We start from the raw sequence: 19,096 nt of genomic DNA on the forward strand, positions 1-19,096 counted from the left end.
CTAGATGGCGATCGCGGGCGAGTCCAAAATACATGGGGTCCTATGGAGCTACATGGCTACATTTATTGTTTTCACCTATTTAACAACTGAAACCCTCAGATTTTATTTTATTTTTCGCAAAATGGATATGGATTATCAATCAAAAGTGAAATAATCCGGGAGTCATGTCCTTTAGTTTTCTTACAAGTTGGGTCGTTGTTGCCCATAACACGCTAGCATTGATGCTATGCTATGCTATGATCATGCTAATGAATGACGTCATTGACACGTTTGAAAGGCTTTTTAGAAGAATTAAGTGTCTTTAAAAAATATAATACTCAACCAAGTGTATTGTCTTTGCCTCCCCTTTCGAATACAATATTCAAATTTCTTGAAAAAAAATTATATCCCGAGGAAAGTGGATTTTGAGGGGTACAGCTCCATAGACCTCCATTCATTCTGGACTCGCCCGCGAGCACCCCTAGATGCAGTACCACACCGGAAGAGTTCTGAGAGTGAAGGTTCTCCCCTTATTAGACATTCCAGAGCCCGTCTACGAAGAGCCTGGCCACTCCGTATTAAGTCCCATTGTACCGAATTTTGGTTGCAGTACCACCAGATTTCCATTAGGGGCGATCGCCATGAGTGCAGAATGAATGGGAGTCAATGGAGCTAGACGGCTAAATTTGTCTCTTTCACCTGATTGTCGTTGACAAATCTCAGATTTGATTGTAGTTTGTATAACTTCAACATGGGTTATAGGTCAAAAGTTGAATGAACGAGTACTTATGTCCTTTTGATTTCTTAAAGGTTGGGTCGTTGTTGCACATAACACGCTAGCATTGTGCTAATGAATGACGTCATTGACACATTTGAAAGGCTTTTTAGAACAATTAAATTACTTTAAAAAATATAATACTCAACCAAGTGTATTTTCTTTGACTCCCCTTTCGAATACAATACTCAAATTACTTTTAAAAAATTATATCCCGAGAAAAGTGGATTTTGAGGGGTACAGCTCCATAGACCTCCATTCATTCTGCACTCGTGGACGAGCGCCCTCATGTGGAACCACAGAAGGAACTGCAACCAGTTCAGAAAGCGGAAGTTCTCCGAGAGTGGCAGTTCTCCCTTAGCCTACACAGCAGTAATGTATTATTTAGCGTAAGGCATCACATTTTCACGGCATGATCTCTAATGTCAGTTCCAGATTAGAGGCTGAAGTAGCCTGCTAGCGAGAGACTTCTGTAATATCAATAAAAATTGACCTATAACGAAGTTTGTTCACTGCTGGTAAGTAAGTAAGCAATCAAGCACAACAAAGGCTGTCACTTGAATGGCGTTTGCTAACGTTTGCAATCAAACAATCTTAGATAGCTAAAACGTTTTTGAAACAGAAAAGTTAATTATTTTATGGATTTCAGTCGGATCCCTTGGCGTTGTGCCGTAAAACCTATCAATCTGAGCATGCGTGACTCACATCGGGTAGCGACATCAGAGCCTTTCTTTTACTGTCTATGTTCAGGACAAGAGGGAGGAATCACAAGACCGGAAGCGGAAATATCCGGAAAATGTAGTGCACAAAAATGAATCAAATATTTCCAAAAAACACACAGCTGGACTGAGACGTACGCGTGTGATCATTTTCTTTTGCCAGAGCTGTAAGTATAAATTATTTAAAGTAATTGTTCGGATCAACTGGCTAGTCTATCAGATTGGAGCTAATCAAAATGCAGCATATATTTGTATGCACTCGTTTTTCTTTTGTCCGTGCATATAAGTTTCCCTGTCAAAGACTGGTAAGTTAACTGCTATTTTACACTGATCGTACAGAAGTGACAACACACCTGACCATTTTGAACTGTCTGGCCAGTTGGCAGAGTGACACAAGTTGGTTGATTTACTACGTTAGCTGTCATGACAAAAACCGAATACGTGAACCGCAAGATCCAGGCAATTTTGTGTTTTTCCACGCTCATATTCTATGTCTCGCAAAATGTCAGATTAGGGTAGGCTAATACCAAGGCATCAGATTGGTGTTTTTATTGTTAACTTTACAGGTTAAAAGCTCTAGGTTTGACGCAGATACTGTCACATTTCTACATTGTGTGTTTGAAGCGAATTCACAATAGTTATTGGGGAGTCAGGCAAAAGTAAAGCTTTGAGAAAAAACTGCATTGTCTGCATAAACCTATATGTCTGCCTCTGTTGGCAGACACTTCGGGATCAGCTGACTGAATCTAGTCTTCCCCTTTTCTTGACCGAGAATGGGAGGTGCAGTCTTCCTACAACAATACTATGAGTCAGTTGGTACAAGCTTGGCCTCAAGCTATACCAGTCTCTTGTTAATATCCTTGCACTGGCAGTAGGAAAATGTCATCAACTTAAATTAAATCAGACTACAGTATACCAGTGTTATTTTGCTCATGTACTTTCAGGTTCACCAGGCCAGGATGAACGACTTTGCAGTTTTGAACACAGGAAGGAAGATGCCCCTCTTGGGACTTGGGACATGGAAGAGTGAACCGGGAAAGGTGGGTCATCAAACTACTTTTGAAAGACCATCCCTCTTTACAACCAATACCTTAAAAGGCATGACGGGTTATATGTATGTTTTATTTAATTATTGTTCTAGGTGAAGCAAGCAGTAATCTGGGCTTTGCAGTCTGGTTATCGGCATATTGACTGTGCTGCAATCTATGGTAATGAGTCAGAGATCGGAGAAGCTTTGCAAGAGGCCCTTGGACCTGACAAAGTGAGTTAGCATAATTAATTTTGATTTAACTAGCACCTTAACTCTTATCTTAACGAAATGTGGCGTTTTTTGTATAAATTGTTGTCATGCTTAGAAGTGTCCAACACAACCTATTGCTGCTAACAGTAATTGAAAATCAACACATATGTACTGTAAGGTGTTTCCAACTAAGGTGTTCCCAGTTTCCATTAAAACAAGTGACACCATCCTATTTTAAAGGAGCAGTTTGCTGGTTTTGACATGATATTTAAAAACAAATATTTAGGAGATTCAATGATTGTGTAATTGTGATACCATCATCCAAACATTCACTTGCAATGTTTTATCACTAAAAGTAGGTCTATGTGTTTTTATAGTTACATGTTTCAACACTACAGTATATGAAAAGGCAGGGCTGATTTGAGTGTCCTTCTCTGCCATCATACCATAGGGCCTGAGGAGGGAAGACGTGTTCATCACATCCAAGCTGTGGAACACACGCCACCACCCTGAAGATGTGGAGCCATCTCTGTTGAAAACCCTGAAGGACCTGAGGTTGGAGTATCTGGACCTCTATCTCATCCACTGGCCCTATGCCTTCCAGTGAGTCACTTCAGAGAGGGTCACACACTGGTGCTTTTTCTTTCCATGACTGACTAGGAAATATTTCTCGATGAATAAACCATTTTACATCAGCCTTTAAAGCTCTAATCAGTCTAATTTAGCATGTTTAGATTTTATCTGGAAGAGACCAAAGGAGAAAGACTGAATGTTTTCATGTGCTGTGTATTTGATGTTGGAAATGTTATTGACCCATTAACATTCAGACCACAGGTGAAATTGAAAATGGTTCACCTGTCTTGTTAATTATCTTGGGGAATTTCGACAGGATATTCTAATACTGAATATGCATACTTTGTCTCTGATCAGACAGGGGGATACACCATTTCCTAAGAGGGAGGATGGCACCATTCTCTATGATGACATAGACTATAAGCTTACATGGGCTGCCATGGAGAAACTGGTAGGAAAAGGTCTGGTGAGAGCTATCGGACTCTCTAACTTCAACAGCTGCCAGATTGATGACGTCCTTTCTGTGGCCAGCATTAAACCCACTGTGCTTCAGGTGAGATTTCATAATGTGAAGTGAACCATTTATTCTTTGTTTTGTTCTCTCTATTATACTCCTTTTCCTCTTTTTCCTCTATGACAAAACTCAACTCCTTAATTTCTTAAGTAGCTCGCCATGTACAAAGAATAGAATAATAATATCAGTGTTCGGGAGTTCATCTCTCAGCAAGCACACATATCACTTTGCTGTGAGTCTGATTTGATTATACCATCAGCCGACTCATTTAGTGTGATGTGATGTTCTCTGACTGTGTCTACTTCAGGTGGAGGGCCACCCGTACTTGGCACAGGTGGAACTGCTTACCCATTGCAAGGACAGGGGTTTAGTGATGACTGCTTACAGCCCCCTGGGGTCACCTGATCGAGCCTGGAAACACCCAGATGAACCTGTGCTGCTGGAGGAACCTGCTATTGCCTCTTTAGCCAAGAAATACAACAAAACACCTGCACAAATCATTCTAAGGTAGGCCTGCAAATGCAAACTTCTTAGCATTTGCCTTAACCCTTAGAACCCAATTGACGCAAAGTGTGTCTAAAAACACACCCTTTCTTCCTTGTTACATTGCTCCGCGACTGTTCATCGCAACGAGATAAAACCTTTATTGCATGACAGAGAAGAAGTGGGGCTTTCCAAAGAGACTACACACTTGTATGTACGATCAAGTATGAAAAAAAAAAAAATCATGAAATTAAATCAAATTGCATCATATTTACAGTCTATACTTCTCTGCGTTCACCTGCGCACCCATTACTCTCGTTTGAATTACTCGCGAAGCATGTTTATAATCCAACGTTATCGTGTGTTTCTCTATGGCAACACATAATCCGGTTTTGAGATCCTAGCAAATTCCTGCATGGCATCCAATTCAAGGCTCACATTGCATCCCAATTTGTTCAACAAAGAAACACCTTTTTTGCCTTTACTTTGTTCATGGCAATGCAGTAAAAAGTTGAGAATCATCATGTGTGCATACACCATAGTCACACATGCGAACAGGCAAACTTGGGTCAAGTCAGGTCAGATCAGTTCGTGTCACAGATATGGAGTGCAGAATGGTCATTTTTCATCGCTAAATAAAAAATGGCATTTATTTCTGTAAATCACACACCACATATTTCTGTAAATTGCTCAGCCCCAGAGTATCCCTCCAACATGGCAATTATATTGCCCGTTTCAGGACAGTCTGACCGACACACACATGAAATGCATGTAGAGCTATGAGCTTGCTGTGGTGAGATACAGGTCAAAATATAAGAATTTTTATAATATGTAGTAGTTTAATAATAGTATGTAAAATTTAATTCTTTAAAAATCTAAATAAAATCAATGCTAGTACTAGTACATGAAATGATGGCAGATCTGGATAGCCTAGACTCTGCTGAAAAAAAAACAATATATAATATGTGTGTGTGGCACTTACAATGACCAGAATAAATCCTTATGAATAAAGGTAGTGAAAATGCCCTAAAACAGCTTAGGGTTCTAAGGGTTAAAGAATATGTATTGGAAGAGCTGTTCACAGGTGTCCATTGGGCTGGGTGGGCTACTGTCACATCCACAGAGATGGTAATGCATTGTGTGAATTTCTTAGATGGCAGACCCAGAGAGGAGTTGTCACTATTCCTAAGAGTGTGACTGAATCACGAATCAAAGAGAATATTCAGGTAGATATCCACACATTGATTTTGTGATGTAAATATTTTTACTATTATCCATTTAGACCTATACCTAAGAATAATATAATGTAGTGATATGTATGTTTGTTGGCAGGTGTTTGACTTTACTCTTGAGGCAGAAGAGATAAGCAGTATCACCGCCCTGAATAGAAACTGGCGCTACATTGTTCCAACAATAACAGTAAGTTCCATGCAGCTGCAGATCATTGGCAGGAATATTGGGAATTACTTCATGCAGAGCATCTTTAGTGAACCACCATTCTTTGCTACATTTGAGCTGAAAATCTTTTCTCTTTCAGGTGGACGGGAAGCCAGTACCAAGGGATGCAGGACATCCTCATTACCCTTTCAATGACCCATATTGAGATCCTTTGCTGATAGCTGCTGTGCCTTGAAAACAAACTATACCCCATCCACCTGGTTCCCTTCTTCTTAAGATGTACTACACAAAATAAAGTTTTTACTCTGTCCAGTCAGCATGTTTTTTTGCATTCAGTTATTATTGCACTATTTTTGGGTTAGTTCAGACTACTTTCTTAAGGGCCTAATTCAATAAAATACAGATGAAGGAAGGTGCCTGCTTGATAACCCCAGTGAAATGCTCAAAAGCTTTTCTGTTGGTGATGTTTTTTGCCCACAAAGATTGATTTGTTTGTGATTTTGTTTTTGACAGTGTTTTTGACTTGGTTGTTGATTGGTCACTTTGTGAATTCCCCTACCTATAGCACTAGGAATTGACCTGTGTCTGTATCTCGATTAACAGTATGGCTCTAGTGGATAATTGAAGTAGAGTATGACCATGACTGTAGTAATCAAGTACACATAAAACTCAGGACAGGAGCACTGAAGATTACTAAAGTAAATTTATGGGGTTGCCAATCAATCAATTACACAATCTATTCTTTACAATGCAAAATCACCGTAGCATGGTCCCAATGCAGGAGGGACAGGAGTAGTGTAAAGCTACCAGAGGAACATTTTGCAGTAATTTCTTTCTCACCATCTTATTTGGAGATTATTGAAGCTAATTATTATTGAAGCTTTCGGAGGAATAAAGGAGCAAAAGAATAAATCAAAGGTCAATGTAGAGAGGAAAAGATTTGGGTGGGCTGAGACTTGAGGAAGACCATTTCTCAGGTGTTTAAAAAAGAAATGTAAATGGTCAGAATTCAATATTGGTGTTAAATTGAGCTGAAATAGACCATCCTTTCCTATGGATGAATTGTGTTATGTTAGGGGTTACTTACCCAAACATAAAAAATATGTTTCCATATGTTTCGGTTTGTCAGTTCTGGAGTCAACATAACACAGGAGCCCGTAAGGGCTCTGCTACAACCCTGTGATGCGTTCCCTTTAATTTCATTCTCCCGCGTTTTGTCGAAGGGTGAAAGTTCAGCGGAAGTGAGGATTGGATCTGTATTTAAAGGCGCCAACAAAGACGAAGTGAAGAAACAAGGCACGAAACCTGCCATCTTTTCGCAGATTGCCATACATTGAGCAAATTTCCGTCTGGAATTGCCGTAGTCTGCGGTGTCCGTGTTCCTAGCCATCAAAACATGCCAGAGGAAACTGCAGCTTCTTCCAGTGCCGCAAGGTAAGGGCAAAATTAAAAGTTGGTATAATACGTAGCTGATCGGCTGTGTGCTTAGTGTGTTTTTTGTTTCTTTGCTAGCTTGCTAACGCAATAGAGATGCAAAGTGAGCGTCTAACGTTACTGGAGAATGGCGTGTATAAATTCCTTGCTGCAGCTAGTTTAATTGCAAGGAATCGGATAGTGTGGTGGGAAGCCACTACCAACTTTCAGTTGGCGGGAGTTGCTTTAGTGCCAACTGGGTTGTTCTTTCAATGTTTTGCGCAAGCAAGTTGCCGTTTTCGTTTCTAACAACTAGACGCTCCATTATTTTCCAGAACTGGAAAACCCCGAGCCGCCTCAAGTACTTGCCCGTTTCCTTTGGCTAGTTTACCTGCTAGCTTTAGTTCATTAGCTACTGTTGTCGAGATGGCTAACGTCACAGTTTGTGGCTAAACGCCGATGGTTATTAAAACGGTAACGTTGACATAATGTTAACATTTGTGTGGTTGCTGTAAGTTGGCTAACCTAGTTTTGTAGCACGTAATGTTATGCTAGTGTAACGTTACTGGCGATACGCGCGCATTTTAATGGCTAATTGCGCATAAGCGCTTTCATTTTTGGGAGCGTCGTTAGCGACGAACTTCTATAACTTTAGTGTGGTTTTGGGTTGATGCTAAATGGTAGCCCTGGAATATTGAGAACAAGTTACGTTAACAGAACCTATGACGACACACAACTTAGAATTACATGAATGTTGTTTGTTTCAGCACGGATGAGAAACCCTGTTCATCAAATGCAGCTGCTGCAGCAGAAGGGTAAGCTTTTGTCCACACGTGCACACTCAGACACTTCCCTAATTGTTGACGCACAATAAAACATGTTTGTTTGTTCTCACCTTCTCAGCCTAGAGGATGTACTGGAAGAGGCCAAGAAATTGATTGGCACTGGAAACAGGCACATGGTCATGGGGGATGTAGTCTCAGCAGTCAGTGTGTTCCAGGAAGCCTGTGGCATGCTGTGAGTAAGATGTGTATGTTTGGGTTTTATTCTTTAAATTCAAACCACTACTCTCCTTATAACAGGAAGTTTACTTTGTTTAGGGCTGAGAAGTATGGTGATACTGCTGATGAATGTGGTGAAGCATTCTTCCTTTGTGGAAAAGCCTTGCTGGAACTTGCCAGGTATGAGCAAAGTAGTTGCTGAGCTCTATTTATGCTAGAATGTTTACCTGTAATAGAAGAGTCCAGTTAATGGCCATTGTTTTTGTTGTGTTTCTTTTTTTTTTTTTTGTTGTTGTTGTTGTGGTGCAGGATGGAGAATACTGTTCTTGGCAATGCTTTGGATGGAGTTCCAGAGGAGTCTTCGGAGGAGGGTGAAAAGCAGAATGACTCCAAGATTGAAAGTGCAGATAACCTAGATGGTTGGTGTCCCACTTTATTATTTTATTTCCTTAGTCGTGCTTTGGTTTGAGCAGCTCATTTTTACATTTAGAATTTGCCTTAACACTTCAATAGTCAAAGGTAACTACAGCACATTTGAGCAGGCACAGGGACTACATATGCCTGCACTAATGTACATGTTTGTTGCTATGTAGAAAAAACTAGGGAAGAGCTTCGAGAGCAGGTTTACGATGCTATGGCTGAGAAGGAAAACGTGAATGGTGATGCAGAGAAAACCGAAGGGACCCAAGGCAAAACTGCAGAGGAAGTGTCTAAAGAGGAGGGTACAGAAAAGTCAGAGGAAATGGTTGTGGAAGCAACACCTGAAGTGCCTAAAGAAGTCCCTGTAAAGGAGGAGGCTGACGAGAAGCCAAAGGAAGAAAAGCTGGCCGAGAAACCAACAGTGGAGAAGCCGACAAAGGAGTCAACCAGGGAGGAGGAGTCTGCCAAGGAGCCTAAGAAGCCCAGAGATCTCCCAGAAAAAGATGGTGTTTCTGCCACCGAGTCACCCATGAAAAATGGTGTGAAGGAGTCTCCTTGCAGGGATAAAGTTGAAACGACTGCCTCTGAGGAAGAGCCTGCCAAGATGGAGAATGGCGTGAAGAATTCTGATGAAAATGGTCATGGGCAAGAGCCTGAGGATGAAGAGATGGCAGGAGGTAGAATGGAGTGATTGGGAATTGGCAACACTGGGGATGAGGTGTGGGTCTGGTGGAAGTTCGTTTGCACAATTTCTCTAGCTGCACAGTGGACACTGCTCCCTCACTTGGACAACACTGCTCTGCTCCTCCTTCCACCCACAATGCCTCTCTGCTTGCGTGATTTTTTTTTTCTTCCATAGATTAATTTCCCTTTGTCTTTCAGATGATGGTGATGGTGATGATGATGAGGATGAAGATGGTGATGGAGAAGGAAATGCTGAGGATAAGGTTTGCATGTTTATTTAGTAATTGATCAACCAGCTAGTCAGAAGAACTTAAGTCTGGTTAATTGTTAGACTTCAACTTTAACTGTAACATAGGGCTGGGCGATATGGCTGAACTGTATTACGATATTAGTATTTAATATCAGTCTATCGATAATGAATTTCAATAATGAAGTTCAATTTAAACACTTATTTTAAACTTAACCTTTCTCTGATTTTAATCACCGCAGTTATCAATCAAAGCAAACAGAGAAAAGAAATAGCAACACAATCATGAAAAACACTCAAATAAATAAATGTGCACATAAGTCTGAATGAAAAGCAGCACTGGTTGAAGCCTGGAAATATTGTAAACAAAGTAGCTTAATTTGCTAGTTTAGTCTACTGGTTAGACTGTTCAGTTTCCCCACGTGTGTTTAAGTTTCAAATTAATACTTTTTCTCCTTGGGACAGGCCCGTTTGAGTCTTGGAAAATAGTTTTCCATTTGCATCGGGATTGAGATGATTAGAATTTAGCAGTCAATTTGAATGCAACAGTTTTGAACAAATTTGTGCAGCGTGCTAATGATGCTAATCGGATTTAATAGCAATTTAGCCAGTGGTCTTGCACGATTGTGAATGTTTGGATCAGGGGCATCATGCAAGCCAAAATTCTTGGGGGGCACAATCAGGATTTTTTTTTTTTTTTCTGGTAGCTGAGGTGCTCAGAAATGAGAATATTTTAATCTTCCTTCATGTGATGAAGGACTTTGAAAGAAGTTTGACAGGTTTCAGTGCTGAGTAGCCTAAGGTTAACTGCCTGCTTGCTCTAGCTGTTGGCTGCAGCAACTCGAGCTAGGCCGAACTAATTGTTTTGGGGTTTTCGTACTAGCAGTACTCTGTGACCAACAGATCTATGTGAAATCGGTGGATTTCTCCTTCAAATATACATGCCTCCTTGCTTCCATTCTTACAGGAGAGTGAAGATGAAGTGGGCAACCTTCAGCTGGCTTGGGAGATGTTGGAGGTGGCTAAAGTAATCTACAAAAGGTAATTTCCCCTTGGGGATCAATAAAGTATCTTTATCTGCCTATCTAAGGCTCTGTGTGGTGTGCATGTGTGTCTAAAAGCATCTATCTTGAATCAGGAATTAGACCCTTTTTTTTTCTTTTTTTTTCCCTATAGGAAAGAAGTCAAGGAGGACCAGTTGATGATGGCACAGATCTTCTTGAAGCTTGGAGAAGTTGGTACTGAATCTGGTATGCAAGCCTCTTTTGTATTAGTGCCCAGGAATTGACATGCTCTTTAGTTGATGTACCCTGGACATGGTTACATTTCTGGATGAGGCTGGGGTTCTGTTGCTTACTGCTCATCTTCTGTTTTAAAGGTAACTATGGCCAGGCCCTTGAAGACTTCCAGGAGTGCTTGGCCCTGCAGCTCAAACACCTGCCACCTCACAGTCGCCTGCTGGCAGAAACTCACTATCAGCTGGGCATAACCTTCAGTTTTACAAACGAGTACAGACAGGCCATCGACCACTTCAGCAGTTCCATTAAAGTGATTGAGACCAGAGTGGGTAAGATGTCTCCCTGTGCTCAATCTTTTTTCTTTTTTTTTTATTTTTTTTTTTTTTTTTTTTGTTAAGCCATCGGAGCTAAAATTGTCCTGATTCTTAACTCCCTTAAACATATTGTAATAAATGTTTACACTCAACATTCTCTTTTTGTATAAGGCAAGTGTTGTGACATGACATCTGTAACTCAAATGTGAACTGTTGCCTGATCTGTGGTAGCCATGCTTCAGACGGTGATTGAGAAGGCGGAGGAGGAGGCTGTGAAGGAAGAGCGAACTGAGCTGGAGGAGCTGAAGCAGCTGCTGCCTGAGATCAAGGAGAAGGTGGAGGATGCCAAGGAGAGCCAGAGGACTGCTGCTGCTGCCTCTGTCGCTATTCAGCAGACCATGGTGAGCAAGTCTCAAGTTTTTAGATTTTTCTTTCTGGTCTAGTTTTCCCAAAAGTGTGAAGCTTATAATGCATCTTTTTTGTTCTCCCTCTACCCTCCTAATGGTGTTCAGGGTGGGGCCTCTACATCATCTGCATTCCCAACTGAGAACGGTGCTTCTTCCTCTTCATCTTCCACAGTTATTAACCAGGTAAGCACTGACTCGACCCAAACCCCTCTTATTCTTGTTATTGGTCTGAATCACTGATGTACATCTGCCTTAGATTCCAGTAAAGCCAGCTGAGGGGGTGGCGGCTACCTCTAAATCAGCATCGGACATCTCCCACCTTGTGAGGAAAAAGGTGAGTGGACTAGAGGCTTTCAGCTCCACCTTGGGGAGCAAATGGCATGCCCTTAAATGTCAGTCATGTATGCAGTGTCCAGGACCGTAAATCCAATCCATCTTCCTTGGCCTATTTCATTTCTCCCATATGCTAAGTGGAACTACCTGCTTCTCTCCCTTTCCATCTAATCAGCTTTAGGGCATATCACATGCCATTCTTCCCCTTTTATTTCTCTGGCATGTGTAAATGGCATTTTTCTTGGAGATTTGAGTGGTTGAGGTGGTTGTGCTTGCCGTTGTGCTGTGATTAGTGTTGTGATTAGTGAATCAGCTGTAGTAGTATGTGCAGTTGTGTGCTTGCTTTCTGGCTTGCCGCTTGGTTATGTTTGATGTTGTGGCTTTGGAGGAAGTAGTGAGTGAAGGCGTGAAGTGTGATGGCCCGCCAGCGACGCACCCAAACCCATGTGTATTGTCCCGCTTTGTGTTCCTGAACAGAGGAAACCAGAGGAGGAGAGCCCAAAGCAGGACAGTGAAGCTAAAAAGGTCAAACAGGAGACTACAGTAAATGGCAGTGGAGACTCCGCAAGCAACGGCAATGGAGTTCAGGAGAAAATGGAACAGGAGGCGAGTTGATAGGATTACTAGACATCTCCTTGCCCCACTTTAGATGAGGGGTCCAGAGGTCCTGCCCAGAGCCAATTCCTATCAGTTACACCAGTAACCTCTGCATTGCCATGGAGTGTTGGTCCAGTTTCAAAGCGCTGACTTTTGTAATGAAGGGAGGAAAGGAGGCAGCAGCTTTTTTTTTTTTTTTTTGGGTGTCCCTACAGGGTATGCCTTGTCAAGACGGGCAATTTGAGTTGGCTGGCAGACTCGTTTTAGAATCTGTTCAGTTTGTTTTTATGCTGATTGTGTGTTAATGTTGTGTCTTGTCCCATAGGCCTCGGCGTGATTCCATTTCCCTGGTGACCAGTGATCCCTCTACCAGCAGAGCATGTTTCCCTCTCTTCAGACAAAACCTCTGTGTTGTAAATAAGTCCCTTTTCATCACAATGATCTTTTCTTCCTTGTCCATTTTTTTTTTTGTATAATTGTAGTAAAAAATCAATAAAGAATATTTGCAAAGCAAGTTTCCAGGTTTCTGTTGTATTAGAAATTGTGTTTTTGTGATGGTGGGGGGGTCTATTAAAGGGTATGCAATTGCTGTTTATTCCTTAGTTTGTAGTACTTTTATAGTTCTGAGATGTTGTGGAATTGGCAGCATAATCTTGATCAAAATGCACTGGATTTGGTCTTGGCTTGAAAGCTTTCTGTAGTTAAAATCTAATATAGATTAGTTTGCAATATTGAACCAACTTGTATGTAAATCCAAACATTTCTGCTACACTGCCTATGTAAGCTATGCCAGTTTAAATCATGAATTCTCTGACACAACAAGCAAGGTGCAAAGATGATGAGCAAGGTGGTTCAGTAAGTAGGCCTATTGTGTAATATACTGTTGAAGTAGGTTTTTTTTTTTTTTTTTTTTTTTTTTTTTTTTTTTTTTTTTTTTTTTTTTTTTTTTTTTTTTTTTTTTTTATTGCTAGGTGGTCCGTGAGGCTTTTTATTGGTTAAGTGGTCCTTCGTCTGAAAGTTTGAGCAACACTGCTGTATAGGACTCTGTCCTTGTACATAGATTGAAACTAAACCTACACACTGCTGAAGTTATCATCTTGGACATTTTTTCTCTAAACCTTGAAAAGCAGTCCATCACTGACTGGACCCATTGGCTTGAGCGCTTCCCTGTTCAGGGACTGGTATCCCAGGTCTTGGTGCACTACCTAGTGGGATGGATAAAGTTGGTATTGACATTTATTTGGGTTAAGCAATGTAATCCTGTATGCAGGTCTATGTATGGTAAAAAGTGGTCTGTCTGGCCTAACAGGTTAATGTTACCTGTTTGAACTGTGTAGCCAGTTGCCTGGAGAAGACCTCTGATTGGCTTCGGAGGCTCTCTGGTATGAGCTGATGGAGGGGAGGAGTGGACGTTAGCTTCAGTGGGTCTTCTGCTTTTAGGAAGTGCAGGAAAGATCTTTGTGCATCCTAATGGAAAAACACATTTTGCTAATTAATTAAACTGGTTTCTTAAATGTTATTGATAAATCCTCTTTCATGGCTTTCAATGGCTAAATGCATATGTGTTCATTGCTTTCAATGCCACCATGCCCTTCAATATCACCCTAGTACAATGAACACTTCAAACTAAATTCTTAAGCAGTGACCTGTTGTAGGTGTGTACCTTAAGATGGGAGGACAATGTATATAAAACCAATGGCCTCTTAATCTAGTTCTGACCTCACATCAAAGGGGAAAAAAAAACCTTTGCTGCTGGTTGTTCCAACTCTTGGTGTCTGCGCCCATCGGCCACCCTCACAAACACACTGGCTCCTGAGAGCAGCTGCACCTGCCAGAAGAATGAGGAACTCCAATGAAGCTTCACTGTTTTCATATCAAGTGAGTTTTGTTTACTTTAGAAGAAAGCTTCATACCTCATTATTGTGCAGCAAACCCTTCAGAACATGTTTGCATTTTCCATTTCTTAATGCACTAAGCACTTTCTAGAAAGGGAGTAGGAGGCAGAGCATACTGATGTGACCATTTTCATTATTAATATCATTGAGTAGTTTAACATTAAAATAAATGCAACTTATACAAATGACAAATTATCTTTCCTCAGAAACAAACTCCAACCTAAATAAATAAAAAACAAACTCCAACCTGTGATGGTGTACCAGTGAAAAGAGGCAGCTGGTAGCGGCCTGTATTGCAGTATCCGTGAGTGAAGGTGGGCACAGCGGTCCAACACTGCTGGCCAAGTTTCAGACTAAATTAAATTTTCTGATTGCCATTGCTGTCGTGCATGTGTTCAGATGCCTCAATAGGAACCACAGACACAGCATAGAGGTGGATGATGGCTGTCATATACTTGTGGTACACTCGCTGATGGAAAGACTGCAAGGGAAGATCAGTTTCCTTTATTGTGCAAGAGCATGTAACCGGTCTAATTAAGCATTTCGGAAGAGGGGATTTAGAAACCTCTTAAAACAAAAACCGTAAGATAAAACATCTGTAAGTACCATGTATCCATCTGACCACTGGGGGGCACTGTAGCTGCTGTTAAGAACCAGGCACTGGATAAAGTTGGGACGGTCATGGGCAAGCCAGGGAGGACCCTGGTAAACAGCAGCAGGAGGGCAAAGAGTGCATATCCCCATTGGGAAGGCACACCAGGGCAGGTTCAGAGCACTCTCCACACAGACCTGCAGTTACAGAGCACACCACCCACACATCACCATACATCACTCTCCTCCACCCACACATCACCATACATCACTCCTCCACCCACACATCACCATACATCACTCCTCCACCCACACATCACCACACATCACTCTCCTCCATCCACACATTCCCACATATTACTCTCCTCCATCCACACATCACCACACATCACTCTCCTGCACCCACAGTCACAAGATCAGCACCAAATGGTTTGGCTTTGTGCCTCCAACTCACTTTGAAGCCATCTGAACGAGAGTAGTGAGACACTAGGTTCAGATTAAACGGCTGTGGCCAAGTGTAGTTCACATGGCTCAGTTTCTGTAATATCCAATCACCAATCTCCAGTTCTGATTTTGTGTCCGGACCCCATGAGTCCCCAGCGATAAAGAGGGCCGTCTCTCGGACACTAACAAATGACCTATGAGATTCAATAATGGTAATTTATTAAAACACGCCAAGAGAGTCAAGAGATGTCACACACACTACAGATGAAATGACAAAGTTTTATGTTTGCAGCTGAAGACAACATACTGCATGTTGTCTGTATTTTTGCCAGTTGCTCAAGTGTATCTCTAGGAACAGGTTTAAGGGTTCATGTAACCTGTGCATCATGGCAGCAAGTAGCCGTGTTTCTCCAGGAGTCAGTCGTGCAGAGCTGGAGTAGAACACCCTGTCAGAGGGGCTCAGCTTGGGGGAGAGCTGCTGTGGCTGCTGGCTCTGGGGCTCTGTAGGACCAACTCCTTCAGACGGAGCACTGGACACCCTCACCAGCACACTGGCACAGGGAACAACCCTATGGCAACACGCAAACATATTTTATTGGTTCCAATTGTAATCTGCTGTGAAATGTTTATTGGTTAGGATGATTGGATGAATTTGTGTTTTTCTCAGTTTATTTACTTTTTAAAAATTCAGAAGTGAGCTTACCTGCAAAATGTAATCAATAATTTCAATAAATAAACAATCATTTCAAAAACAACTGGCTTGCACCAGCTCTTTAGTGTTTAGAGTTGCTGTACCTGCTGGAGAGGGCCAAGGCCTGTGAGGAGAGAGGAGTGCCTGTCGCTGGACACTGGTGGTACAGCCTGAGCTGGTGGGCCCCCTCATTCAGACACACCTGTCACCAGAGCAGGGGACACATGTGCAGTGTGGAATAAACAGCACATTCATCTGTGAACAAATCCACTAACCAGGCCAAGGTGAGAGCCAACCAAGCCAACAAATTAGAGTCCAATAAGTACATAAAGTCCAACATGTGAGTGTCAACTCACATAAAGTAGAATACATAAGAATTCATAGTCATTTTGGTAAGTAGATGAGAATCATTAACATGAACGGGCCATGGTTACCTGCTGTGGACTGGTGTCTATACCGGCTTGTGTTTCACTGCCAGACTCCACAAACAGTCCGAGAGCTGCCCAGCCAATGGTCACAGTTTTCAGGCTAAACTTATCCACTGTGTAAACCTTTGAAAAGCAAAGGCACAATAAATTGTAAATGCAAATCATGTAAATCAGGTTTACAGGCCAAGTATACTTGCGTATACAAGGATTTTGGTCTCTGCATTTATCCCATCCGTGAATTAGTGAGACACACAGAGGACAGCGAGGTGAAGCACACAATGAGCACACAGTGAGGTGAGGCGCATACTAATCCCGGAGCAGTGAGCTGCCTGCTACAGCGCCTCTCGGGGAGCAGTGAGGGGTTAGGTGCCTTGCTCAAGGGCACTTCAGCCGTGGATGTGGGCATGGGAGAGCAGTGCTCAACCACTTCCCCCGCCCACATTTTTCCTACTGGTCTGGGATTGAACCGGCAATCTTTCGGTTCCACGGCTGCTGTTGTACATCATTATTATGCTGTTGTGCATCACGGCTGCTGCTCACGGATCATCATGCTTTTTACTGACATTCACTCTCCACTTTACCTTCAGTAAAACGGTAGAAGAAGTTGGAAGAGTTGGGCATCGTAGCTCCAGCCGAAAGTTGTAGAAGGGCTCGAAGATGTTGCTGTCCAAGTCAACCCCTGTAGCTATGTCAGGACCGACTCTGAAAAAACACCCATGGGCGGATTATGAACTTTCGGGCCCCTGGGCCCAGATGTATTAAGGGCCCCCCACTCATTTTCGTATATGTGGGAGTTGGGGGGGTTTGGGGGTCCTCCCCCAGAACATTTTTAATTTGTTTGATGTGATTTCCTGTATTCTGGTGCATTTTGGAGATGGCCAATACTAAATTCAATCAGATTCATAGCCTATATCCTGATTTGTTGATATTAAGGCAATGATTCCATGCAAAGGCTTGGGCTTCAGGGCCCCCTGACCCCTTGGGCCCCTGGGCCTGGGCCCTGTAGGCCCGTTCAGTAATCCATCCCTGAAAACACCCACATTTTACACATTTTTGCACATTTATATTCAATACACTGCAAACTATTACAAACCCTGTGCTGGTCAAAGAAGCCTATCAATACGTAGATGCCAGGATGAACCCAATATGAAAGTGCATTGGTTTCCAGTGACATTATTAATGAGGCTCTTATAAAGCAGTGTTAATACATCCAAGTTATCATCCGATATGGCTCACTGGTTGTAATGGTGGTCAAAGACTCCACCCATGACCCTACTGATGGTGGAACAGTCTGGAAGGAAGCGGGCACCGTCTATGTGCAGGATGACCACATTGCCTTGGCAGAAGGGCTGCACTGGAGGTCTCACTCTCTCACTGAAACCTGCCTGGGGACATCAGAGCATAAACAAATAGTATTCCGGATAGTATACATAATGTGCCAGAAGAATACGGCGACATTTTTTAACTGAGTCTGTTCACCTTACAAACTCATCTTGTGTAATTAATTAATTAATATGAGGGCTAATGCTAAAATATATTTGGAATAACTGTAGTGTTTTGTCTCCACAGCTATGTGATTGACCCTAACCTCACAGCCCAGTGTGGGTGGGTTTTGGTCAGCACTAGGAACTGGTGACTCAGGAGGGAGAGGGAATGGAGTGGCCTGTCCACTGTAGATGTGCAGTCGAATCTCAGCAACACTGTAAGGCTTGAAATTCTTCACCAGGCACTCATCCGCCTATCACACAGACACACAGACACACAGACACACACACACACACACACACACACACTTGAAAAATCATTCACATAAGGCTTTAAAGACAAATATCCATGCCCACAAAAAATGATACTGAATATGATGGGGGTGAGTGATGTAATCTGACTGTGGCTGCATACCAGTGGGCTGAGAGAGATGACAGGAGGGACAGGTGTGCAGTAGAGTGGCACCAGGTGAGTGCCTGTATTCCAGAGGCTCGCCCTCTCATCTCTTCTGGATCCCTGGGCTTATCAGGAAAAGAGTGAAATCAAATCCACATCCAGATCTCTTCATCAGACTTTGTATACCCATTTTCACCACAGAATGTTGACACAACTCACATGTGGACCTAGTGAGTCTGATGGCCCCCCAGGCTACGACACACTCCTCATGTTTGCTGAGGTTTCCCGCCAGCACAGCAGTCTCCCAGGGCGCCACCTCCTTCTGCCGCAGGAGGCTTCTGTGGAGCTCAGCACCATCAGTGGGCAGGTGGTAGAAGCGCAGAATTAGAATCAGGTCCTCTCTTGGCTGGACAGCAGGGAAGCAGGCCTGAAGGGAAGTCATATTTTGTGTTATGATCTCCCCTTTAATGCATGTCACACAGGCAAGGCAACAATATTGCAACAAACAAAAGTCCATACAATACTGGTGAGCTTACTAATTTTCATAAAGGTCCATAAAATATTAGTGAAAGTCTAAATGCTTTCTCTGGTGTTGACATTCAACTATTCAGTGAAACCAAGGGTGTGTCTTTGGTGTGACAGGTAAGAGCAGTAGTGTGTACACACAACAGTATGAGAGCAGAAGCACCTGCTGTTCTCCATAAATGAAGTGTCCGTGTGTAATACAGGAAGACACTGTGGATGTGGAGCAGTGCACCGCAGACAGTCCACACATGATGACCTACAAAGAGCATGAATGAACTGATCAGAATCACACATTTAGCCTTTAAA

At 42.4% G+C, this 19,096-nt stretch overlaps 3 protein-coding genes across 7 annotated transcripts; 2 read left to right on the forward strand and 1 right to left on the reverse strand.

Moving 5' to 3' along the window:
* Positions 1-1,492: 1,492 nt before the first annotated feature.
* akr1a1b (aldo-keto reductase family 1, member A1b (aldehyde reductase)) lies at positions 1,493-5,997 on the forward strand. 2 transcript variants are annotated; one of them, XM_048252390.1, is made up of 9 exons: positions 1,493-1,640; positions 2,418-2,513; positions 2,615-2,734; positions 3,165-3,316; positions 3,644-3,839; positions 4,108-4,307; positions 5,437-5,509; positions 5,616-5,702; positions 5,821-5,997. In XM_048252390.1, exons 2-9 carry the CDS (start codon positions 2,433-2,435, stop codon positions 5,884-5,886), a joined length of 975 nt encoding a protein of 324 aa, XP_048108347.1. In that variant the 5' UTR covers positions 1,493-1,640; positions 2,418-2,432; the 3' UTR covers positions 5,887-5,997. The 2 variants fall into 2 exon arrangements, with proteins under 2 accessions (XP_048108347.1, XP_048108346.1); XM_048252389.1 differs by lacking the exon at positions 1,493-1,640 and adding an exon at positions 1,695-1,778.
* A 938-nt stretch (positions 5,998-6,935) lies between these two features.
* LOC125301257 (nuclear autoantigenic sperm protein (histone-binding)) lies at positions 6,936-12,849 on the forward strand. Of its 4 annotated transcripts, none has more exons than XM_048253687.1 (15): positions 6,936-7,115; positions 7,862-7,909; positions 7,998-8,111; positions 8,195-8,275; positions 8,405-8,514; positions 8,689-9,192; positions 9,398-9,462; positions 10,414-10,487; positions 10,623-10,696; positions 10,825-11,013; positions 11,230-11,399; positions 11,511-11,588; positions 11,662-11,739; positions 12,216-12,344; positions 12,661-12,849. In XM_048253687.1, exons 1-15 carry the CDS (start codon positions 7,078-7,080, stop codon positions 12,670-12,672), a joined length of 1,764 nt encoding a protein of 587 aa, XP_048109644.1. In that variant the 5' UTR covers positions 6,936-7,077; the 3' UTR covers positions 12,673-12,849. The 4 variants fall into 4 exon arrangements, with proteins under 4 accessions (XP_048109644.1, XP_048109646.1, XP_048109645.1 ...); XM_048253689.1 differs by having other exon boundaries at positions 8,689-9,054; XM_048253688.1 differs by lacking the exon at positions 12,216-12,344.
* A 551-nt stretch (positions 12,850-13,400) lies between these two features.
* On the reverse strand, positions 13,401-18,707 carry LOC125300212. The gene is made up of 15 exons (XM_048251933.1): positions 18,485-18,707; positions 18,284-18,390; positions 17,973-18,122; positions 17,621-17,769; positions 16,966-17,086; positions 16,391-16,507; positions 16,061-16,158; positions 15,643-15,834; positions 15,276-15,459; positions 14,837-15,019; positions 14,478-14,711; positions 14,249-14,317; positions 14,080-14,163; positions 13,656-13,802; positions 13,401-13,540 (listed from the first exon to the last, which is right to left on the reverse strand). Exons 1-11 carry the CDS (start codon positions 18,705-18,707, stop codon positions 14,589-14,591), a joined length of 1,647 nt encoding a protein of 548 aa, XP_048107890.1. The 3' UTR covers positions 13,401-13,540; positions 13,656-13,802; positions 14,080-14,163; positions 14,249-14,317; positions 14,478-14,588.
* Between the last annotated feature and the right edge of the window lie 389 nt (positions 18,708-19,096).

This window comes from Alosa alosa, chromosome 9 (assembly GCF_017589495.1).
Source record: "Alosa alosa isolate M-15738 ecotype Scorff River chromosome 9, AALO_Geno_1.1, whole genome shotgun sequence".
Lineage (NCBI taxonomy): Eukaryota > Metazoa > Chordata > Actinopteri > Clupeiformes > Clupeidae > Alosa > Alosa alosa.